Genomic DNA, 24,422 nt, shown 5'->3' with positions numbered 1-24,422 from the left:
CCAAAATGGCTACAACACTGCATTAAATATTGTCACATTTGACACTGGAAGCAAGGAAGAGCCAACACTCAACTTGTTAGTAAGAGACAGAGGTTGTTGGTCACTCTAAACATCCTGAATACTGTCATGCTGTTGACAAAAAAAGCATCTTTCTAATTTTAAGTTGATTATTATGCATTTCATCCTCTGAGTGGATAAAACAGGCAATTTTTAGTTTTATGTTCTTTTAATACTACTACATTACATTTCTGTAACAGCTTTCATTCAAGGATCATAAAACACTCACAGACATTAACTAATTAACCTTCCCAACTCTCCTGTAAGGTAAAGTTATCTAGGTATCACTTTACCTGTCACAAAAATACAGCAATCCCAGTGGATAAACACGAATGGGCATTTAAAAATGTAGAAAGTAATTTCTTCAATTGGAATTTGGCCAGAACAGTGCAGTTAACACCCCTACTCATGAGAAAAATGCCACAGGGACTTCATTTCTGACAAATGGTGCACACCTTCATTTTACATCTTATCTGAAAAACAGTGAATTGGACCAGACCTGATGGATCACTAGATTAACTACATCCTGGTAATGGCCTCAAATATGTTCCAAGTGTGGTATTTTGAGTGCATACAGACTAAGTATTTTAATTTTTTATTATTAGGTTAGTGAGCAGAGATGCCAGCCAAGACTGAAGCCCTTTTGTGCTGGGTGCTGTACAAACTGTAGCTTACGGTCCAAACAGATAAAACTAAAGAATGGGAGGAGAAAAAGAAGCACAGAGTGGTGAAATGATTTGCCCAAAGCCAGACAGCAAGATGGTAGCAGAGCCAGGTAGAGAACCCAAGTCTTCTGAATCTCAGTCCAGTGCCCTATCCATTGAATCACACCACCTCCCAGATTATTGTCAGTGCTTTGTTTCCTCTCTCAGCTTACCATCAAGGCGCAGGTAAAGGAAATTTCGAAAAGCAAAATAGTCCTCCATAATGGTCATGAGGGATGTCATTTGACAGAAGAGAAGCACACGGTGATTAGTGGCTCGCAACTTTGGTAGAATACGATCAAGTAGTTCAAACTTCCCTGAGGCCCGATAAAGCTCGGCTCTGTTTAAAAGAAAAATAAAACACAATAAAAACGTTAACAAGCCGACTTCTAAAACTGTGTTTCTAATAATGTTGGCAGGTGTTGAGTTGGAGAGATTCCTTTATCCTGCCAAAGTAGAATTAACAGTACTTTTCTCTCTCTAAAATTGTTATTGAATGAATGCCGAGATTCCAATATATGTTTTCTAGAATTTGTTTTAAAAAAATTGGAGTGGGGGGAATTATGTGAATTTTTAGAAAAAAAGAAGTTTCCCTTTTTTAAAAATTCAAAGCTCATTAAAATTTCAGTCACATCCAGTATCTTCCTTTATATAAATCCAGTACTTTGACTAATTTTTCTTCAAGCAAGAGACATTTCTTGAGTAGGTAATATAGTTTCATAGGTAAATAAGTGCTTGCTGGATCTGCTTTCAGTCACTGACAAGCCTGGAGCCATAGGTCAAATTCACAGGCAATGTGTAAGGTACTATTAGTCTGTCTCCCTTAGTCATCCTAATAGCAACATACCAATGTGTAATCAAGCATAAGTCCAAACTGGTGTAATTTACACTCAGAGGAGCTGGAAAAGGGCTGAGGAAGATGTAAGTTTAAAAAAGGGGCAGATTCCTTTAACCTGAACATCCTTTTATTACTAGACTCCTTTTGTCAAGCCCCTCAGCAAGTGAGTTGCAAGTCAGATTCAGCAGGCTGAATCCAGAGTTTGTGTAAGAGGGGTTTAAGCTACATGTCAGTAAGAGGGTGAGAGTCTAACTAGAGAACCTAACTTAGGTTAACAGCCACAAGATAGACGAAAATGATACACAACTGCCCTCTAAATGTGCCATATAGCTTTAAAATAAAATTTCCAATTAGGAACTGCATCTTTTTTAAGACTACAATGCAGACCACAAGTTACCAGGTCTTTTGTGGCCTGCATATTGGCCTGTTGCACATCTCCTATCTATTTAGGAGGCAGATGAAACCAGTGTGCAAGACAGGAAAAGCCAAATGTCACTCAATACATAAGCAGGAATCACACATACTTTTTGGGACAGGGAGGGAGTCAAGTGGAGAATGTAAATGAGCTCCCCAACCCTTAGGCAGTAGTAAACCATGTTCTGGGTCTGCTCCTCTGCTGGGGATATGCCAGGCATAAACGTTAGTACACTCTTTGTGTTACGATAAAGAACAGTTACTTATCCTAGCCCACTGTGACATTGTACTCTGTGTGGATCCTACTGTAGGAGCCCATGCACCTCTTGCATACAAAACTGGAGTTTTTTTGAATTGGAGTGTCTGTGAGAGACACGCTTGCACCCTGTGCTGACTCATGATTCCATACAAGGGCAAAAAGATGCCATCCTCCCTCAATTCTTTAGCAATCCAAAGCCCCTGTTGTTGGAAACTCTGAAAAGCAGGGATGGAGGGTGGGTCATGGGATCCACACTGATTACATCTCGAAGAACCAGTGTAAGTAGTGTAAGTAAACATTCTTCAAGTATGTTTCAGTGTAGATCCAACTGTAGCCAACTGGCAAGAAGTATCTCCTCAGGAAAGTGGGCATCAGGTGTATTAGCTGAACGACGACTGAAATACCGCTCTCCCAAATTTGGCATGCAGCCTGGCTGCCACGGCAAGTGCAGTCTTGAAACCTGGCTGCACGTCAAGTGTTTAACAAAAGTTAGTGGGTTGCTCCATGTAGCTGCCTTGCAGATCTCAAGAAACAGACTGAAATTGCTGCTTCTTGCCCTGATGGAGTACACCTTGATGTGTGGAGGGAAAGGTTCACAAGCCAGTTGATAGCAGGTGGAAATATGTGTGGTCTACTTGTTGCAGAAAATCTCTGCAACAAGATCACTTAGCCTTTTGAAAAGGAGTACTTGTGGCGCCTTAGAGACTAACCAATTTATTTGAGCATGAGCTTTCATGAGCTACAGCTCACTTCATCGGATGCATACTGTGGAAAGTGTAGAAGATCTTTTTATATACACACAAAACATGAAAGAAGTGGGGTGGGAGGAGGTATTTTTTCATGCTTTGTGTGTATATAAAAAGATCTTCTACACTTTCCACAGTATGCATCCGATGAAGTGAGCTGTAGCTCACGAAAGCTTATGCTCAAATAAATTGGTTAGTCTCTATGGTGCCATAAGTACTCCTTTTCTTTTTGCGAATACAGACTAACACGGCTGTTACTCTGAAACTTAGCCTTTTGATGCACCAGATATGGCCACAAAGAAGTGGGGAGACAGCCTGAAAGACTTGGCCCATTGAGGTAACACAGAAATGATCTGGAATTGTCGAAACTATACGTTGTTCAGTGCTGTTTTGGCAAAGTAATCAACTGATTTAGGTGGCACTTCCAAGACCATCTTAGGGATGAACTTGGGATGTGATTTCAGCACCACCATATCCCCAATAAAGGGCTATTCATAGACTAAGGCCAGAAGGGACTATCACGATCATTGAGCCTGACCTCTTGAACATCACAGGCCACAGAATCTCTCCCACCCACTCTTGTTATAGACCCATAACCTCCGGCAGAGATACTGAAGTCCTCAAATATTGATTTAAAGACTTTAACTTACAGAGAATCCACCATTTACTCTAGTTCAAACCAGCAAGTGACTCATGCCCCACACTGCAGAGGAAGGCACCAAAAAAACCCAGGGTCTCTGCCAATCTGACCTGGGGGAAAATTCCTTCCCAACCCCATATATGGTGATCAGTTACAGCCTGAGCATGTGGGCGAGACCCATTAGCCACACATCTGGGAAAGAATTCTCTGTAGTACCACAGAGCCCACCCCATCTAGTGTCCTAGGATGTGTAAGGCTATAAAGGCTGACTGTGCAGAGGTGATGGTGACAAGAGAGACCGTTTTGATGGTAAGGTAAGGTGCTGAGCACTTCGACAGTGGTTCAAAGGGAGACTCTAGGAGCTTTAAAAGGACAGCATTGAGGACCCATGGGGGAGTTGGATCTCTGACCAGAGGACACGTGTGAAGGAGGCCCATAAAGAATTTTGATATCATAGTCTGTCATTAGGTGTCTGCCAGCCAACATCCAAACCATAAGGTACAACAATTGTGGGTCTGGGTGAAGTATCTTACTCTGGTTCTGAAATACTACATCTGGGAAAGCCAGGCGGTAGATGGGACATTTGTAGCAGGTCTGAAAGCCAAAACTGTCATGGACACCATGGCGCTATCATGATGATCAAAGTCTTGTACTGTCTAATCTTAGCTATTACCTTAGGGACCAGGGGCGTTGGCAGGAAAGCATATATAGTCCTCTAGACCACCATGGAAAGAGGGGTTAGGCTGTGTACCTGGGTTCACTGCTCTCCTGGGGCAGATGTTCAGACTAGGGCTGTCAAGCGATTAAAAAAATTAATCATGATTAAAAAAATTTATCGCGATTAATTGCGCTGTAAAACAATAATAGAATACCATTTATATAAATATTTTTGGATGTTTTCCATATTTTCAAGTATATTGATTTCAATTACAACACAGAATACAAAGTGTACAGTGCTCACTTTATATTTATTTTTATTACAAATATTTGCACTGTAAAAATAAAATAGTAATTTTCAATTCACTTAATTGAATAATAATTAATACAATCTTTAAAAAAGGGAAGAAGGAGGATCCTGGGAACTACAGGCCAGTCAGCCTCACTTCAGTCCCTGGAAAAATCATGGAGCAGGTCCTCAAAGAATCAATCCTGAAGCACTTGCATGAGAGGAAAGTGATCAGGAACAGCCAGCATGGATTCACCAAGGGAAGGTCATGCCTGACTAATCTAATCGCCTTTTATGATGAGATTACTGGTTCTGTGGATGAAGGGAAAGCAGTGGATGTATTGTTTCTTGACTTTAGCAAAGCTTTTGACATGGTCTCCCACAGTATTCTTGTCAGCAAGTTAAGGAAGTATGGGCTGGATGAATGCACTACAAGGTGGGTAGAAAGCTGGCTAGATTGTCGGGCTCAACGGGTAGTGATCAATGGCTCCATATCTAGTTGGCAGCCGGTATCAAGTGGAGTACCCCAAGGGTCGGTCCTGGGGCCGGTTTTGTTCAATATCTTCATAAATGATCTGGAGGATGGTGTGGATTGCACTCTCAGCAAATTTGCGGATGATACTAAACTGGGAGGAGTGGTAGATACGCTGGAGGGGAGGGATAGGATACAGAAAGACCTAGACAAATTGGAGGATTGGGCCAAAAGAAATCTGATGAGGTTCAATAAGGATAAGTGCAGGGTCCTGCACTTAGGACGGAAGAACCCAATGCACAGCTACAGACTAGGGACCGAATGGCTAGGCAGCAGTTCTGCGGAAAAGGACCTAGGGGTGACAGTGGACGAGAAGCTGGATATGAGTCAGCAGTGTGCCCTTGTTGCCAAGAAGGCCAATGGCATTTTGGGATGTATAAGTAGGGGCATAGCGAGCAGATCGAGGGACGTGATCGTTCCCCTCTATTCGACATTGGTGAGGCCTCATCTGGAGTACTGTGTCCAGTTTTGGGCCCCACACTTCAAGAAGGATGTGGATAAATTGGAGAGAGTCCAGCGAAGGGCAACAAAAATGATTAGGGGACTGGAACACATGAGTTATGAGGAGAGGCTGAGGGAGCTGGGATTGTTTAGCCTGCAGAAGAGAAGAATGAGGGGGGATTTGATAGCTGCTTTCAACTACCTGAAAGGGGGTTCCAAAGAGGATGGCTCTAGACTGTTCTCAATGGTAGCAGATGACAGAACGAGGAGTAATGGTCTCAAGTTGCAGTGGGGGAGGTTTAGATTGGATATTAGGAAAAACTTTTTCACTAAGAGGGTGGTGAAACACTGGAATGCGTTACCTAGGGAGGTGGTAGAATCTCCTTCCTTAGAGGTTTTTAAGGTCAGGCTTGACAAAGCCCTGGCTGGGATGATTTAACTGGGAATTGGTCCTGCTTTGAGCAGGGGGTTGGACTAGATGACCTTCTGGGGTCCTTTCCAACCCTGATATTCTATGATTCTAATACAAGTACTGTAGCGCAATCTCTTTATCATGAAAGTTGAACTTACAAATGTAGAGTTATGTACAAAAATAACTGCATTCAAAAATAAAACAATGTAAAACTTTAGAGCCTACAAGTCCACTCAGTCTACTTCTTGTTCAGCCACTCGCTCAGACAAACAAGTTTGTTTACATTTGCAGGAGATAATGCTGCCCGCTTCTTGTTTACGTCACCTGAAAGTGAGAACAGGCATTCGCATGGCACTGTTGTAGCCAGCGTCGCCAAAATATTTATGTGTCAGGTGCGCTAGATTCATATGTCCCTTCATGCTTCAACCACCATTCCAGAGGACATGCATCCATGCTAATGATGGGTTCTGCTCGATAACGATCGAAAGCAGTGCAGACCAACGCATGTTCATTTTCATCATCTGAGTCAGACGTCACCAGAGAAGGTTGATTTTCTTTTTTGGTGGTTCAGATTCTGTAGTTTCCGTATCTGACTGTTGCTCTTTTAAGACTTCTGAAAGCATGCTCCACCACCCCATCCCGATCAGATTTTGGAAGGCACTTCAGATTCTTAAATCTTGGGTGGAGTGCTGTAGTTATCTTTAGAAATCTCACATTGGTACCTTCTTTGCGTTTTGTCAAATCTGCAGTGAAAGTGTTCTTAAAATGAACAACATGCTGGGTCATCATCCGAGACCGTTATAACATGAAATATATGGCAGAATGTGGGTAAAACACAGAGCAGGAGACATACAATTCTCCCCCAAGGAGTTCAGTCACAAATTTAATTAATTAATGCATTATTTTTTTAACAAGCATCATCAGCATGGAAGCATGTCCTCTAGAATGGTGGCAAAGCATGAAGGGGCACACAAATGTTTAGCATATCTGGCACATAAATACCTTGCAATGCTGGCTACCCATGCCATGTGAACATCTGTTCTTACTTTCAGGTGACACTGTAAATAAGAAGTGGGCAGCATTATCTCCCGTAAATGTAAACAAACTTGTTTCTCTTAGCAACTGGCTGTACAAGAAGTAGGACTGAGTGGAGTTGTAGGTTCTAAAGTTTTACATCAGTCTGTTTTTGAGTTCAGTTATGTAACAACAACAACAAAATCTACATTTGTAAGTTGCGCTTTCATGATAAAGAGATTGCACTACGGTACTTGTATGAGATGAATTGAAAATTACTATTTCCTTTATCATTTTTACAGTGCAAATATGTGTAATAAAAATAATATAAAGTGAGCACAGTACACTTTGTATTCTGTGTTGTAACTGAAATCAGTATATTTGAAAATGTAGAAAAACATCCAAAAAATTTAATAAATTTAAATTGATATTCTATTGTTTAACAGCCCTAGTTCAGATACTTGGTATTGAGCTTTGTGGTGAACATGTCTATGACACAAGTCTGCCCCAGATGTAATACTGGGTTTAGAATGGTTTTCAGTATCAACCATTTGTAGTTGGACGCCATATGCCCGCTCAGAAAGTCTGCTAGGTCATTGCTGACCCCTGAAAGATGTAGAACTGTTGGGATCACTCTGTGTTGACACCATGCCCAAAGTTTAATGACTTCCTGGCACAGAGGGGGACAATCGAGCACCCCTTCCTTGTTTGTATATTGCATCCCAGGTGTGCTGCCAAGATTTGCATCACGGAGTTTCACAGATGCGCAGGAATGCTATGCAGGCCAGTCTGATGGCTCCACATGGAAACATCATGGAGAAGAGTTTTCAGATCATCCCAAGACCATGTGTCTTGCATCTGCAGATTGTTCTGGTGGACACCCCAGCCCGTCCTTGATGAGTCCCTGACAAGAGTCATTGTTGGGGAGGGGATTGAGAACTATGCCCCTTTTCTCAGGTTCACCAGGTCTAACCATCAAGCAACGTCCCACAGAACTTGAGGCTACACTGTGATCCTCCTGTTCACATGATGTCTGAACGGGGTGTCTACAGACCTCAGTCACAGCTGTGAAGTCCCTATACGAACTCTTGTCAAGTGGTGTTGCATACGTGCATGCTGACATGTGACCTAAAAGTCCCAGACACAAGCTTATTGCTGTCAGTGGACTTGTATGTAGGTTGTTTACCACTGGTTGTCCTCTGGCAGGTAGACTCTTGCCAATCTGGACTCTATTAAAGCCTCAATGAACTCTAGTGCCTGTGATGCTGTGAGAGACAATTTATCATAGTTTACAAGGAGTCCTAGTTAAGAGAACAGGGACAATATATACGGTAACCCTGTCAGTTTTCTGAACCTGCCCTGATCAGCCAGCCATCCAGGTACGGGTAGGTGTGGATTCCCTGTCTTCTCAAAGGCACTGCCACTACCGCCAGGTATTTCGTGAACGTTCTCAGTGTAGCGTAGACTCCAAAGGGTAGAACCATGTACTGATTCCCAGTGGACCCAACCATGATTTTATGTACTTCCTGTGGCCAGGGTGGATAGCTATGTGGAAGTATTCATGCTGCAAATCAAGAGCCAAAAACCAGTCTTGAGCTTCAAAAGATGGAATGAAGGAGGCAAGTGTTCCCGTCCTGAAACTGAGACAGTGTATGATCTCTAACACCCATCTGTGTGATGTCAGGGCAGACCACACTTAGTTGAATGGAGTGAGGTGGCTTCTGAAGGTCATGCTCTCTCGACTGGGACTAATGTGGCACTCTACCATTTTGTCAAATTTGCTGATGCATCAAAGTAGTGAAGTGTGTTGCCAAGGAAAAGAGAGGCTGGCACCTCTTGTTTGGATCTCAGATGCTTTTTGGCATCATATTCTGTCTGTTTGGGATGGTAAGACAGTGTGCATTGTCTCATTTGAGGTGAAGGGCAACAGGGAGCCAAGGTGTAAACCCCCAGAGTACAGGATAGCTTTGGAGTCCTTCAGCCCATACAGAGCACTGTCTGTCCTCTCACTTCACAGCTGTCAGCCCTCCAAAGGCAAGTCCTCAATCATGGCCCACATATCTCTCATGATGCCCAATGCTTGGAGTCACAATGCTCAGCACATGATCACCAGAAATGGCTGGTATCCAATATTTTCATCATCACCTGCAAAGACATCTTGACACTAACTGGCCTTCCTTAATTATGTCCAAGCATCTTTCTGCTGTCATGAGGGAGCTTTGTGAGGAGGCATGTTAGCCAAATATGACTTCTAACATGGGACAGGGTAACACGGTGTGGCAGTTAGCATACATCCATAGCAAAGCTGAGGAGTACAACATCCTCTCAAACAGATCAAATTGTTAGGGTTCCTTGCCTTATGTGTGTTTTTGCTTGACCTTGACTTCTCTTGCATGATCAATACAACTAAGGAGCCCCAGTTGGGATGAGTGTAGAACTCAACCTCAAAGTGTGTACCTGGTATCTCTTCTCAACTCATTTCACCATGGTGTTACTTCAGCTGATATCTGCCAGAAGGATCTGTCTGAATCGAGCAGTTCTTTAATAGGGAGGATCGTCCTAGCTGGACCAGAGGCTGACAAGACGTCTAACAGCTTATGAAATTTCTCCGGGATGATCCATGCCTCAATCTCCAGAGTTTCAGTAAACTTCACAAGGAGCTAATGAAATGCTTTAAAGTTGTCTTGCACCGGTACCAAGGATGCCACCCCATCTGTTGATGAAGAGCAGATATACTTCAGATTGATGTTGCTCTGCGCCTGCATCTGGCTCTTCCTGGTAGAGAGGAGCCTGTGGTAGGGATATCACTAGGGAGAGAGATATTCCTTTTCCTCCATGCCTACAATGGCAAGCTACCCCTTCCCTCTGCCCCCACAGTAGGGCCATGCTGGCATACCATAGGAGTATGGTTGATTTGCTGGGTGTCGGCCAGTCAGTGCCAACCTCAATGGACTGATCAAGGTAGAGATCTGCAGGAGAAGCCTGCAGGGTTGTGGACCTCAAGGGAGAGGGCTCTCTTCTTGATGATGGGATGAATGTGTCCCGGTGATGTGAGGAGTAAACCCCTTCCTGGGGTCGTTCCAACATGTAAGGTGCTCTTGGTGGGAGAGTCTGTATGGATGCAGGTGACTCAGTACCACTGGTGGGTCACATTCAGCTGCAGTCCTATCCCCTCCATGAGGCTGGGGTCAAGGCTAAGGACTGCATCATTGGTACTATTGGAGTTTGCTGCATCACAAGCTGCTCCTTCCCCGAGCCCTCAATACCGGGCAAGGATTGGTAGACTCCTCCCCAGAGGCTTTGATATTTGCTCTTATGAAAGGATACTGAGCTCCTTCTCAACCTTCTGCTTTAAGCAGTCCTCTCTGTGACTGACTTCAACACCAGAGGTGTTCGTTCTGGCTTCAACATTAATGTTGATCAACTTTGATGTTGGAACATTCCTCGATGCCGTCTTCTCTGTGCTAGTATGAGACACTGCCTAGCAGCTCGATGGCACATTCGATGATGCTGGCTTCTCCACTAGTAGGGTTCTGGAACTCATTTCCTCAGGGTCTGATGAGACATGCATGGATTGTTCCAGAAGATGGGGTTTCAACCTCACATCTCGTGATTTCTGTGTAGGCACCTGCTCAGAATATGCAATTCCCTCAGGCAGAAGAGATATCTACCGTGTCCATTCCTCAGGGGTATTACACCAGTGCAGCATGGGCAAGTTTTGAAGCTGGCAGGTTTTAAATCGGTCATAATAAGGAGCTCTGCACAGTGGGGCATGACCAGTAGAGTTTGGTCTAGATAGGTTGGATCAGTTCATGGCAGTGGCACATAGTAGATTAGAAGTGGTTCTGAAGACTTTGGAAGATACCAAAGAAGTTTAGCCTGAGCTAAGAACTAGTGGGTTGCACTTTTGCCAGGTCCTGTCTTTCTGCCATGGATGGTAAGAAAACTGAGGGAGGGTTATGGCTGCCCCACTGTTCATGCTCTCATACAGAAGCACAAGGAGGGACAGTGTACATGGACTTTGAAAACTCATGGCGATCGGAGGAGGTCCCGGAAGACTGGAAAAAGGCTAATGTAGTACCCATCTTTAACAAAGGGAAGGAGGAGCAACCGGGGAAACTACAGGCCAGTCAGCCTCACATCAGTCCCTGGAAAAATCACGGAGCAGGTCCTCAAGGAATCAGTTCTGAAGCACTTAGAGGAGAGGAAAGTGATCAGGAACAGTCAGCATGGATTCACCAAGGGCAAGTCATGCCTGACTAACCTAATTGCCTTCTATGACGAGATAACTGTCTCTGTGGAGGAGGGGAAAGCAGTGGATGTGTTATTCCTTGATTTACGCAAAGCTTTTGATACGGTCTCCCACAGTATTCTTGCCAGCAAGTTAAAGAAGTATCGGCTGGATGAATGGACTATAAGGTGGATAAAAAGCTGGCTAGAACGTTGGACTCAAAGGGTAATGATCAATGGCTCCATGTCTAGTTGGCAGCCGGTATCAAGCGGAGTGCCCCAAGGGTCGGTCCTGGGGCTGGTTTATCATTCATGATCTGGAGGATGGCGTGGACTGCACCCTCAGCAAGTTTGCAGATGACACTAAACTGGGAGGAGTGGTAGATACACTGGGGGGTATGGATAGGATACAGAGGGACCTACACAAATTAGAGGAAGAATCCCATGCATTGCTACAGACTAGGGACCGAATGGGTAGGCAGCAGTTCTGCAGAGAAGGACTTAGGGGTTACAGTGGACGAGAAGCTCGATACGAGTTAACAGCATGCCCTTGTTGCCAAGAAGGCTAACAGCATTTTGGGCTGTATAAGTAGGTGCATTGCCAGCAGATCAAGGGACGTGATCATTCCCCTCTGTTTGACATTGGTGAGGCCTCATCTGGAGTACTGTGTCCAGTTTTGGGCCCCACACTACAAGAAGGATGTGGAAAAATTGGAAAGCGTCCAGCGGAAGGCAACAAAAATTTTTAGGGGGCTGTAGCACATGATTTATGAGGAGAGGCTGAAGGAACTGGGATTGTTTAGTCTGCAGAAGAGAAGAATGAGGGGGGATTTGATAGCTGCTTTCAACTATCTGAAGGGAGGTTCCAAAGAGGACGGATCTAGACTGTTCTCAGTGGTAGCAGATGACAGAACAAGGAGTAATGGTCTCAAGTTGCAGTGGGGGAGGTTTAGGTTGGATGTTAGGAAAAACTTTTTCACTAGGAGGGTGGCGAAGCACTGCAATGCGTTACCTAGGGAGGTGGTGGAATCTCCTTCCTTAGAGGTTTTCAAGGTCAGGCTTGACAAAGCCCTGGTTGGGATGAATTAGTTGGGGATTGGTCCTGCTTTGAGCAGGGGGTTGGACGAGATGACCTCCTGAGGTCCCTTCCAACCCTGATATTCTATGATTCTATGCTATTCAAAAAACTCCTATCTCACATTCATGAGGCATATGCACAACCAGAGTAGATCCAGACTGACACAAACTCAAAGAAGAATGTTTGTAAACAGATACAGCAAGGAGCAGAAATCCTTTCCACCCTACTCAATCCTTGGGATTTTAGTGGAGGAAGCGATCCTACTCCCAATCACTTGTCTGAAGTTGATGGAAATCACACATACTCATTGCCATGAGCCGCTCCTCTTAATCATTTGCCAGGCTAAACTCCATCAAGTACCCAGCCACTGGAAGTTATCTGCAAAACACGAGGCTCCTTTAAAAAGTCAGCCAAGGAAAAACCTGCTCCTTATTTAGATGTTGGAGTAGACATTGAGCCTGCCCTAATAGTCACAAAAGCCCGATTGGAGCCTGGGAAGTCTCTAGTTACTACACGAGTACCAAAGCAGCTTTAAATTGCTGCTTCCAAGAAGGAAGCATCCCTTTGGAATAAGCAGCAGCCTCTGAGACTGCATAACTGCAGATGATATGAAGAACCATTTAGAGTACAGAGAAAGTTTTTAATTGATTAGGGTCTATAAAATACATTACGTCTAACTGTAAGATTGAATTTGTTTTGCAAACTGCTTAGTTTTGATAACATGACTATTGAAACTAACACAGCATCCTGCCCAATGGCTTCATTACAAATATACAATGAAGAAAAAAAAAAGGATTTACCCATTGATAACACCACTTGAATAGCCCAAGTGTTCAGCAAAGGACTCCTGCAAATAATATAAGTGGATTATTAGACACTGAGATTATACTGTAATCCAAAAACAGCACTATAATTATCTGTTGAATGCTAGGGTTCAAGTCTCATTACCACTCACACACCTTGAAGTCAGCCTTATGGTACAAGTGCGCTGTTATTTTCCACTGTTGCTTAAAATGCATGGCCTGTAGGAATGATTTCCCTCAGTGTGCACTTTACCAGATTACAACTACAGTAGAATTTAATTTGCACTAATTACTGGGAGACTCATTTGGAAATTATTGAATTTTGTGAATTAGCAAGTGAGCAAACAAAAAAACCCAAAATGATAATGTATCGACAAGATGTACTTTGTGAACTGTAGCTTCATGTTAGTTATTTAGAATAATATTTCATAACGTACTAGTACATTTATGTTTTGTAAAAACAACAAAGGTGCAGTAATGAGACACCTTATTGCTGCACGCCTATTAAATTTTTGCCAAACAATGGGGAAAGACCACCTTTTTTGGTGTGCCTTATGAAGGATTAGTAGAGTAGAATTAGTGAGGTTCCAGAGTAAGGGCATTTAAAACCAAAATTTATATTTCATGTTTTAGGCAAGTTTACATATACATGACATATAACTAATGGAATGAAGTCTTGGAGTCATGTTGAACACAGAAATTCCCCCTAAGAAGATGATAGCCCCCAAAAGAACAAGCCCCTCATAAGTCATTTAAAGATGCAGCTGAAAATCTGGTGACTCCTCTCTTCCCAGTTATACTGCTGATAGGCATGCTGTTGAATCCACATCCACCTATGCTGTTATGCCTACACAATCATGTGTGAAAAGAAATCCAGAGAGGAGGAAAAATTGAGCGGACAGATGGACATTTGGCCCTCTGGCTAAGAGCACTTAATTTTGTACCGTGCGAAAACTGGGCTGTAATATATATATTGGCCTTCACAATCACATTTTTAAGGAACTAGCCAGAGCTCGGAAACTGAATCCTGCCAGGCAGATATACCATATACATACAGGTCCCCGACCGTTTTTATTTCTCTCAACTAATAAAGCTGAGATCTGCAAGAACTCTAAAGTTAAGAGGACTCTAAGGACACTGTAGAAATACTGCCCAGCCATAGCAGTAACCAAATGAGTACATTCCCCAAACTTGCCACTTCCAGAACAAGTGACAGTGGCAGGGACTTCCCCGACCACATATGCCTCAAAATTAAGAGAGAAGAGTGTATTTATTCAGTAGTAAGTACCAAATTTTAGAAAGTTTCAGAACCACTCCTTAAGTAAATTGCAAAGAATACATAAAAATTAAGACTTGAATATGGCCTTGGTTAGATTTTCATACATATGTAATCCTCTAACCCTGGTTTTCTATCACATTAGCCATTTATACAGAAAAGACCAAGCAAACTGAACATGACAGCCTTACCTCAATATGCTGAAACATATATGGGTGATTGCATATCTTTCTCAATTGCATGATAGTGTTCATAAGAGTTTTTGCCCCACCTTTTCCCTAAAGGAGGAAAAAATACAAGTCAAATGGCAAAACTGAATTGCTAGTTAATTGAAGACTGTTTAAAATCTGAATTTTTAGGGGGGCATTCTATATTTCTACACCAAAGTTGAAGGCCATCTTGTGCAATGAAATGTCAGAGTTGCACAGGAAACTCCCTGAAGAAGCTATATAGTAAAATGAAGTTGGTTGTCCCCTCAAGTCCATGTGCAACCTCCATTATCAGAGGGGGTGTGGTCTAAAAGAAAAAGGTATGGAAGACCTGAAAGCCATGGAAGTGTAAGCCATGGAAGTGTACTGGGGCCTGGGGTTTGTATCTAATTACAGTGGTCATATTGGGAGGCAATGTTTGTCTGCCATCTAGATTTATGAGGCCACAGACTATGTGATGTCTAAACCCTACAAGTAGGGCATGATTCTGTTCAGCTGTTTCTCATTTCTGCAGTGCCTTCCTTTGGCAGTTACCTGAATCTATCTGTTTCTCTGTCAACCACAAGAACAACACATGGTTCTAAGAAGCTAAAATGTTCTAGAAGTAGCTAATAAGGGATGATGAGTTTTGGGTGGGGAAGGGAAACTAGTACTGGAAATTGGAGTGGGGAGACAGCACTGACTGGACAAGAAGCCTGGGAACCAGGTGGGAAGCAGGAGGATTTAGAGACTCCAGAGGAGTGAGAATAGGACTTTTGGTGTGCTTTTCAGCACTTTTGATAAATAACCTGATGCAGCCCATGGTGCCACAATCCCAGTTATTTTACTCAGGATTCCCTATTCGGTTTCAGCCATTGAGGGAGGTTTTGTAACACTGCACCCAGAAATGCATCTTTACAATTATATATCAAAAACAAGGTTAGGTTTTGCATTGTGACCGGAAAACAAAGACTTTTTTTTTTTTTTTTTTTTGCACAAACATTTCAGTTGTGGGCAAATTCTTTTCCCAACTGACACATCTGCAGTAGGATATCCCAAAAAGTTTACTTATTTTTTTAATAAGCAGGCTGGTGTTGGCAGTCATACATTCAGTAAACACACCGCCATAATGTATTGTTGTTAAGTATTATAGTTCCCGTTGTACCTTCTTGTCTTTCTCGGAGCCATCTGTGAGGAGGATTCCCTTCGCTTGCATATGGCGGTAGAGAATCTTCTGAAGAGCTGACATGTCGCATTTGATCACATATTCAACCTAGTGTGAAAAATAACAGTAAGTAAATGGAGCACAGAGTTTTGCCAGGCTATAATAATGTTAGGATGATTTAACTGCAGGTCTTTCCCCTCATAGGAACACCTGTATCCCAGCAACATCTTACATCTCCCAGGGAGAAAGAGAGAATTGCAAAGTGGTCACCCACACTCTTGGAATCCAGATCCACTCATTTTAATGGTTGTCTCCAAAATTTCTTTGGGTTCCCTGTCTGCTGTAAATTGTTTGGTCTCTCTGAGCATGAGAATTCAATGATGTTCAGCAAAGAAGCCAAAAAGAGAGATTTTTATATTTTCTCTTTTTATAATTGTATAAGGGCTCTCAAAATGAACGACCAATAACTTGTGAATTTTCTTTATTACACTTGCGAAATATTTTTAAAAGATCAGTTGTGGTTGTATATCTGTCACAAAACAAATGAGATTCACATTCAGCCCTAAGTATAATGCCATTTAAGAACGTTTGGATGGAAATATGTATTTTCTTTTCTAAACAGACAGGAAAGAATGAGAGAACTGTTCGCAATTATAGTAAAGTGTGGTGTAAACCCAAAAATTCAACTCAGGTAACACTGGCTGAACTAACTCGTCTTTAGTTTGTTCTGATCATGTATCAGTATCAAAGCCAGTAATACAGATAGGATTTTTCCTACATAATTTTAAACACACACACTTTTCTACAAAATAACTCATGCATAAAATCTGGCTTGGTATATGCTCTCTGTGTTTTTAATAATTAGACTAAAAATCATAATATGCACTCAAAGCCATATTAATGGCTAGAAATCTTGCAGGATGTGATTAAAAGTAAATCAGCAAGCCACCTAATGTTTAATAAACTGATTAAAATATGATTGGATTATTTTCAGCTCAGAGGATCAGGAGGATGAGGTCACAGATGAGAGGAAACTGAATATTCATTTAGTAGCTTCCTTACCAAGAACCTGTCAGACAAGATGGAACTGTCAATAGCCATCTTGTGTCAACAATTCCAATGCACCACACTGGACTTGAAAACTTTTTTTTTTTTTTAAAATAGGGGGATACAACCACAACTCCCCTAAACAAACACAGTTAAGCATTTTATCAATCCCTCTTTTTTAATAAAGCTACCGAATACAGTGGCTCTCGCTGACAGTCAACGGGGAGAAATCTGAACTGCAACAAAAATGTAAATAGTGGGATTGTACTGGTAGCAATTCAGTCAAGTCTCAAATCTGAGTATGTTCCAAGCTAAAATTAATCAAAAATGTTGCAAAGGGGGCTGGTATGAACACTGTATGTTGGGAGGGAGGAAGGCATAATAGCAATAACGTTCACAACACTTAATTAAAGATGTGTATTATATGCCCCTTTCATTAAATAAATTGTACTACTGAGCTGGTTTATATCTTCAAAATGCTGATCCCGATCAATGTTAGTACAATATCACAATAAAAATCATGTAACAAAATATCCCTATTACTACTTACCTTTAATTGTTTTGGGTTTCACTGGGGAGTCAAATATCCCCCAAACTCCATATTTGAAGCCAGAGCTGAATTTTACAGCTGCCCCCTCTGTCTACAGTGGGAAAAACTAAAACCCCAGACTCCTTCTCCCGCACAACTTTCATTTGGACTTGAATGCTGTGGTTCTCACCTATTTATCTTTCAGCATTTGTGCTGTTTGCATTGTGTTCTGATAAGACAGAGATCGTTAGACTGTCGCAGGCCAGAGAGGAAGAGGTTGACTGAAACATCTTCCCCACACTTGCACAGCACTGGCAAGCGCCACTTCGCAGCCAGAGATCCATAAAGGCTCTGACTATTTCTTGTAATTAACACAGTACGTATGGAAATAAATGTGCCAAGAAATTGATCTAACGTAACTAAATACGAAGTCTCCTTGTTGCTGATTATTTGGGAATCAAAGTTCAATCTTGCCAGTTTTTCCATGTACTTCAGTGAGAACAGAACTGGGTCCACAGTAAGCAAGGACCCACTGTGTCACATTTACAACATGAGACGCTGGCGGAATAACAAAGAAAATTAACAGGAAGACCTTTCCAAAATCTTTATGTTCTGTTTTGATTGAATTCATCCATTTGCCTCTATATTTACAGAGTTACATCTTGGGAGGCTGGAAAGCAATATAGGCAGGAGTACCCCTCTTAGTATCTTGACCATGGCCTGGAGAAGCTTGTGCCAGACAGTCACGCCAGAACCGGCGAGCAAAATGGGTGTAATTCAGGACTCCCTTATGCTCCCAGGCTACCTGGCACATATTGTGTCCTCCTGAAGGTTGGCTTCCAGGTCCTGGAGCTCTCTCATCCCAAGCACAGTATAACAATTTGCTAGGGCAGCATTTCTTCTGAATCACATCCTATATGTACAGGTTGCACATAGCGTAGGAAGGTTTATATAGGAACTGCCTGTGACTTTTCTGCTTTCCAGGAGTTTGATCCACCTACCGCATATTGCTACCTAGTTTTCTCTGTGTGTGTGATCATTACTAAGGAAGTAAACGGAGGTTTTACACTCTACCTTGAAATGCCCTTGGTATTTTAATTGTAAGAGCCTAAGATTCATGTTCTAATCAAATTGAGCTTCACGTATTTTAAAAGAAACGTGAGGAAGCAAAGCCAGCCTATAAACTGCTTCTCTCTAATTAAGTCCAGGTTAGTTCTGTCTTCTCAGTAAGGTAATGGAGATAGTAGGCCACATATTGCTAACTGTTGTGAAATTTGGTTGCGACATATCCTCTGCTATCTGCCACATTGATCTTGTGTAATGCAGGAATGGCAAAAAATAGTTTTCAAGGTTCACTTAATATCAGTGCAATGCTGTTCCTTTTTCTCCATCTCTCTCCTCCATTGATTTGACTCCTGAATGTGTTTCAGAGAGCAGAATTTGGGTTGTATATTTCAATTATCTGCCCACTCACACTGATAGAACAGGTTTAGGAGAAGGGAGAAAGTCAAGAGTAATTGATTTCTTTTGCAATACATTATTTTTTAGGCTTAAATTTTAGCTGTATATAACTAAAAAGACAGAAATAGGATCAGTATTTGGCACGGGCTTGGTGTGTCAGAAAGGCACAAATGGTTGGATTCCTGTATCCTCCAAATTCAGTTTGGGATTCTAACAGGGTGTAAACTTTGGCACTTGCATATTTATACAAAGATGAAGTAACTTATAGGGTTTATATATGTCTCTTGTAAAATGTGAAATAAACCCTTCCAACTGCAGAAGGAGCCAAGTTGGATTTTTTTAGTTATCTGGCTCTGAAAAATTCTGAGATGCATGATAACCTGGTTAAAAGTTGTGTGAAAGATTAAAAAAACTCCACAAGACAGCATTGGAAAGTTTCTGACTCCCTAATGCAGAATCAGAGTCTGTTACCCTTACTAACATGGGACTTTATGAGTTTCAATTATTTCAATGCAACTACCAGAGAGAGTAAAAGCAGTAGAATCTGACCCTCAGTAATAAGTCAGGCTGGTTTTTATTAATGCCCTGAATATAAATACTGCGGAAACAAACATTTTATGTAAACCAGTTTTAGCAGACACAGTTAGCTTTAAGCTGTACTAAAACTATATTGTGGACTTTAGTACTGACAGTTTTAGCAAAACTGTCAAACACAGGATTTGGATGAATGACTGAGCACACAGGAATCCTCTGCCAACTTCCGAAGTCCTCACCTGTAGCTTTTTCTTCTTTTAAAGGGAAATCTTAGTTAATTTAAAGATTTTTCTTAAAAATTAACTGGTGGCTCTAGGAAGTTTCCTTCTGTAGGATCACCTGAACAGCTATATTGTATGGTGCTTTTAAAAAAGAAAAACAATTGTACAAAAATCTCAGACACTGGGGAACAAGTTTTTCATGAAATCCTCCCCCCACAAACCTTTTCTGGCAGTTGAGATTCAACCTCTTTCTTCAGTCTCCTCAGCAAGAAGGGTCGTAACACTTTGTGGAGACGTCTGATGATCAGAATAGTCTCTTCCTCGTTTAAGTCCACCTTCACAAATGTAATTATAAGAGTTACTACAACATAAGTCAGCGAACTGTGTCATATTATGACTATGTGGGAGATTATACCTCATTACAAATACATGTGCAATATTTACCCCATGCTGTACTCTTGTATTTTATTATTAAACAGGACTCCGAGTCCAGAAAGAGAAATTTAAGTGAAGAATTGTAAAGTTGTAATGAAGGTAACTGTTACATTAGGATTATAATTCTGTGAGTACAAGGGACAGTTCAGATGCTATTCCTACACCATGGGTTCCATTTTGTTTTCATCCTATTGTTTATTTTCTGATTAGATTTAAGCAAACCATTCCAGTACCCTTTCTCCAGTCATGGCAAATGGAGCATTAAACCACTGTTCAAAGGTACTGCAGCTCTTGAAAATGGTGGGGAGGAGGAAGTTGAGGAGAGCCCAAAGTTCAGGCAACTTGTTCTGCAGTGGTGTCCCAGTCAACAGAATCCGTCTAGGGGCCACGTAGTGGGTGTTCAAGACCTGAGTCAGCTTGCAGTGATGGTTCTTCATTCGATGGCCTTCATCTACTATCATATACTTCCATCGAATCTACAACAGGAAAAAATTCTGGCCGAGTTAGTGAACTCAGAAAAGCGACCCTTTGACATGGAGATGAGACACTGCCAGAATTAGTGCTAAGTGCTTCCCACCCGCATTGAACAGGAAAGAGAGGCTGAGTCTTGGCTATTTTAGCTTTAAGGGTAGTTCTTGTTAGGGATAGAAGTCCAATATAGTGTTATCCAGGCAGAAGTGACCTTGTACGTAATGGAGGAGGAACAAACGGAGGCTGAGGTACAACTCTATCTGAGCCTGCAACTGCTAACAGCTCATTCCCCACATTAGGATCTTTCACCGGGTGGTGTCCTTACGAGACCCTAATACTGTAGGGTCAGGGTAGGAGTTATTAGGGGAAGAGGAAAAACCAAGAACTCTAAATGAAGTCATCACAAGTAAAAACTCAGAAGAAGCAAATATACGTTTTCAAACAGGCACATAAGACAGCAACAATACACATTCCTTTAGTTCAGCCAAATCCTTCCATCTAACTTAAGTGTGAGGAAACAAAACAGGGCAATGTAACCAGGGCCATTTCAGGCACTGCAACTTCTTAATGAAGGAAGCCAGCAATGGATGTCACCCCAGGAAATTTCAGCTCCCACCACGAAAGATTTAATGCAGAGTCAGAGCAGATGTTGAAACATGGAGACCAATGCCATCTACAGCCTAAGAGCTGAAGACAAGGAACAAAGGTGGGCAAAAAAAAGGAGAGAAAAATACTGCATGCACAATACAAACTGTTGGGATTTAGTATTAATTATTTTTTCATGCATTCAGAGATGTACTAGGTGCCTCCCCAAACGAGTCCAGGCAGCATCTATGCTCCAAAAAGCATGTCAACTACATTGAACATGACAAGTCAGAGTCTTAACAAAAGAGTGAGAGGAAGGGAAAGGAATGACAGAGTGACAATAAGATCACCAGGTCTCTCTTGTTGGTCTGCTTATGTATATCGAGAGTACTACTAATACCTTAGCTGCACATTTTAAAAATACATCCACTACCACTGAGGCATCAATATTCATGTCTGTTTGAGAGTTTTTAAACAACAACAACAATACTTAGGACACATTTAGATTAAGAAAACTGGATCCTTAGGTGATGTAAATTTTCTGGATATAAAATTTAAGGCATAAGTTATTATGTGGCCACAAATAAAAACCACCACACAACCAGAAATTTTGTAATAGGGGTCAGTCTCTGCCCAGAAACACAGAACTGGAATAGCAGAGGTCACAGACTAAAGATCAGGATAAATACTATTAAAAAGCGTAGAGAAGATCCAGGGACTCTGCTTTACAGAACAGAGAAACAAATATGATCACACCTTCGGGGGAAAAAAAGAGTTCAAGACAGTTGGTAATTTTTTAAAGAGACGTTATTGTGGGTCCAAGAGCTAACTACACCAATGCGTAGGAAAGACAGTAGTATGGTAAGAGGCCACCCTGGTTTAACCAGGAGATTATCAATGACCTAAAACTCAAAAAAAAAAAGACATACAAAAAGTGGAAATTAGGTCAAATTACAAAGGATGAATACAAAACAATAACACAAGCATGTAGGGACAAAATTAGAAAGGCACAAAACAAGATTAAACTAGGTAGGAATATAAAGGGTAACAAGAAAGCATTTTATAAATACATGGGAAGCAAAAGGAAGACTGGGGACAGCACAGTCCCATTACCAAATGAGGATGGAGGACAATATCAAAAAACTGCAGCAATGGCCAAAGTGTTAGATGCCTCTTTTATTTCAGTTTTCACACACACACACACACACACACACACACACACACACACACACACACACACACACAAAAGATAGCAGTGATTGAATAACTAACATAGTGAACATCAGTTTAAATGGGACAGAATCTGAGGCTAAAACATGAAAAGAACAAGTTAAGAATTACTTTGACTAATTAGAAGTCTTCAGGTCAGCAGGGCCTCACGAAATGCATCCTAGAATACTTCAGGAACTAGCTGAAGAGATCTCTGAGCCATTAGGGATTATCTTTGAGAATTCATGGAGAATGGGAGAGAGACATAAGAAGTGGAAAAGGGCAAATATAGTACTTATCTATAAAAAGAGGAATAAGGACAATGCAGGGAATTATAGACCAATCATTTTAACTTCAGTATCCAGAAAGATAATGGAGCAAATAATCAAACATTCTATTTGTAAGCACCTAGAAGGAAATATGGAGCATTCAACACCGATTTGTCAAGAACAAATCACGTCAAACCAACCTAACATCCTTCTTTGATCGGGTAACAAGCCTCGTGAGTGGTGGCAAATGGTAGAAGTCATATATTTTGCTTTTAGTAAGGCTTTGATACCTGTCTCATATGACCTTCTCATAAGCAAAACTAGACAAACATAGCCTAGATGAACCTACTATAAGGTGGGTGCACAACTACCTGGAAAGAGTACTCAGAGTAGTTAGCAATGGTTCACAATTGAGCTGGAAGGGCACATTGAGTGGGGTCCTGCAGGGATCGGTTTGGGTCTGGTTCTATTCAATATTTTCATAAATAACTTGGATAATGGCATAGACAGTACACTTTTAAAGTCTGCTGACAATACCAAGCGGGGAGGGGTTGCAAGCACTTTGGAGGACAGGATTAGAATTCCAAACGATGTTAACAAAACTGGAGAAATGGTCTAAATTAAACAGGATGAAATTCAATAAGGACAAATGCAAAATACTACACATAGGAAGGAATAATCAATTGCACAAATGCAAAATGGAAAATGACTGCCTGAGAAGGCATACTGCAGAAAAGGATCTGGGGGTTATAGTGGGTCACAAACTAAATATGGGTCAACAAAGTAATACTGTTGGACAAAGCAAACATCATTCTGCAATGTATCAGCAGGAATGTTGAAAGCAAGACACAAAAAGTAATTCTCCCACTCTATTCAGCACTGAGAAGGTCTCCACTGGAGTACTGTGTCCAGTTCTGGGCACCACACTTCAGGAAAGAGGTGGACAAATTGGTGAAAGTCCAGAGGGGAGCAACAAAAATGATTAAAGGTCTAGAAAACATGACCTATGTGGAAAGATTGAAAAATATGGGTTTGTTTAGTCTGGAGAAGAGAAGACTGAGGGGGACAGCGGGGGGAGAGAGACACACACACATGATAACAGTCTTCAAGTATGTAAAAGGTTGTTATATGGAGGAGGGTGATAAATTGTTCCGCTTATCCACTGAGGAGGGGAAAAGAAGTAATGGGCTTAAATTGCAGCAAGGGTGATTTAGGTTAGCCATTAGGAAAATCTTCCTGACTGTACATGTCATTAAGCACTGGAACAAATTATCTAGGGAAGTTGTGGAATCTCCATTATTGGAGGTTTTTAAGAACAGGTGAGACAAACATTTATCGGGGATGGTCTAGATAACACTTAGTCCTGCCTCCAGTGCAGGGGACTGGACTAGATGACCTATCGAGGTCCCTTCCAGTCCTACATTTCTATGATTTCTATGGGCAACGTAATAGAAGTTTCATGCAAGACACAATCTGGTGACATGGAGGAGGGTTTGCAGTTAAGAGATGACAGAAATTAATTTTTACCTTAGCAAGAATGTGTTTGTCTTTTATTATGTATTCGTAAGTAGTTAAAAGAACATTAAATTTTCCACTTCGAAGCTGAGGAACAAGTGAGCGACGCATGGCAGGTGTCCCCTGAAAGTGAAGAGAAAATAAAATAAAGAATGAAAAAATAATTGTTTATAGTCCTCTGCTATTTCTTACAGTCATGGGAAGTAGAGAAAAGGTGTTTGTATGAGTGTGCTAAAAAGCAAAATCAAACAATGTATTGACATATTCCAGATCCCTTCAGAATGGTTTCCCCAATGAAGACCACGGGAGAGAGAAGAGAAGAGAAAAATTACAGTAACCTCATACCAGGAAACTAGCTGCTGGACTGCAAAGCTCTGTTTATATGGAAGTAGCAGCAGTCAAT

General features: G+C 41.6%; 1 protein-coding gene across 3 annotated transcripts in view; it reads right to left on the bottom strand.

Annotated features, from left to right (window-relative positions):
• The window catches only part of SMARCA2 (SWI/SNF related BAF chromatin remodeling complex subunit ATPase 2), a 187,193-nt gene that overhangs the window by 85,077 nt on the left and 77,694 nt on the right, over positions 1 to 24,422 (bottom strand). For all 3 annotated transcript variants that reach the window (XM_048849469.2, XM_048849471.2, XM_048849470.2), the window contains exons 18-24: positions 24,032 to 24,142; positions 20,204 to 20,446; positions 19,757 to 19,870; positions 15,744 to 15,851; positions 14,582 to 14,668; positions 13,112 to 13,158; positions 935 to 1,101 (exon numbers count right to left, since the gene is read on the bottom strand). In XM_048849469.2, coding sequence (XP_048705426.1) covers positions 935 to 1,101; positions 13,112 to 13,158; positions 14,582 to 14,668; positions 15,744 to 15,851; positions 19,757 to 19,870; positions 20,204 to 20,446; positions 24,032 to 24,142 — 877 coding nt within the window. The remainder of the gene's footprint in view (positions 1 to 934; positions 1,102 to 13,111; positions 13,159 to 14,581; positions 14,669 to 15,743; positions 15,852 to 19,756; positions 19,871 to 20,203; positions 20,447 to 24,031; positions 24,143 to 24,422) is intronic.

This window comes from Caretta caretta, chromosome 5 (genome assembly GCF_965140235.1).
Source record: "Caretta caretta isolate rCarCar2 chromosome 5, rCarCar1.hap1, whole genome shotgun sequence".
NCBI lineage: Eukaryota > Metazoa > Chordata > Testudines > Cheloniidae > Caretta > Caretta caretta.
Note: the sequence above shows the minus strand (reverse complement) of the source record. Positions and strands in the feature narration are given on the sequence as shown.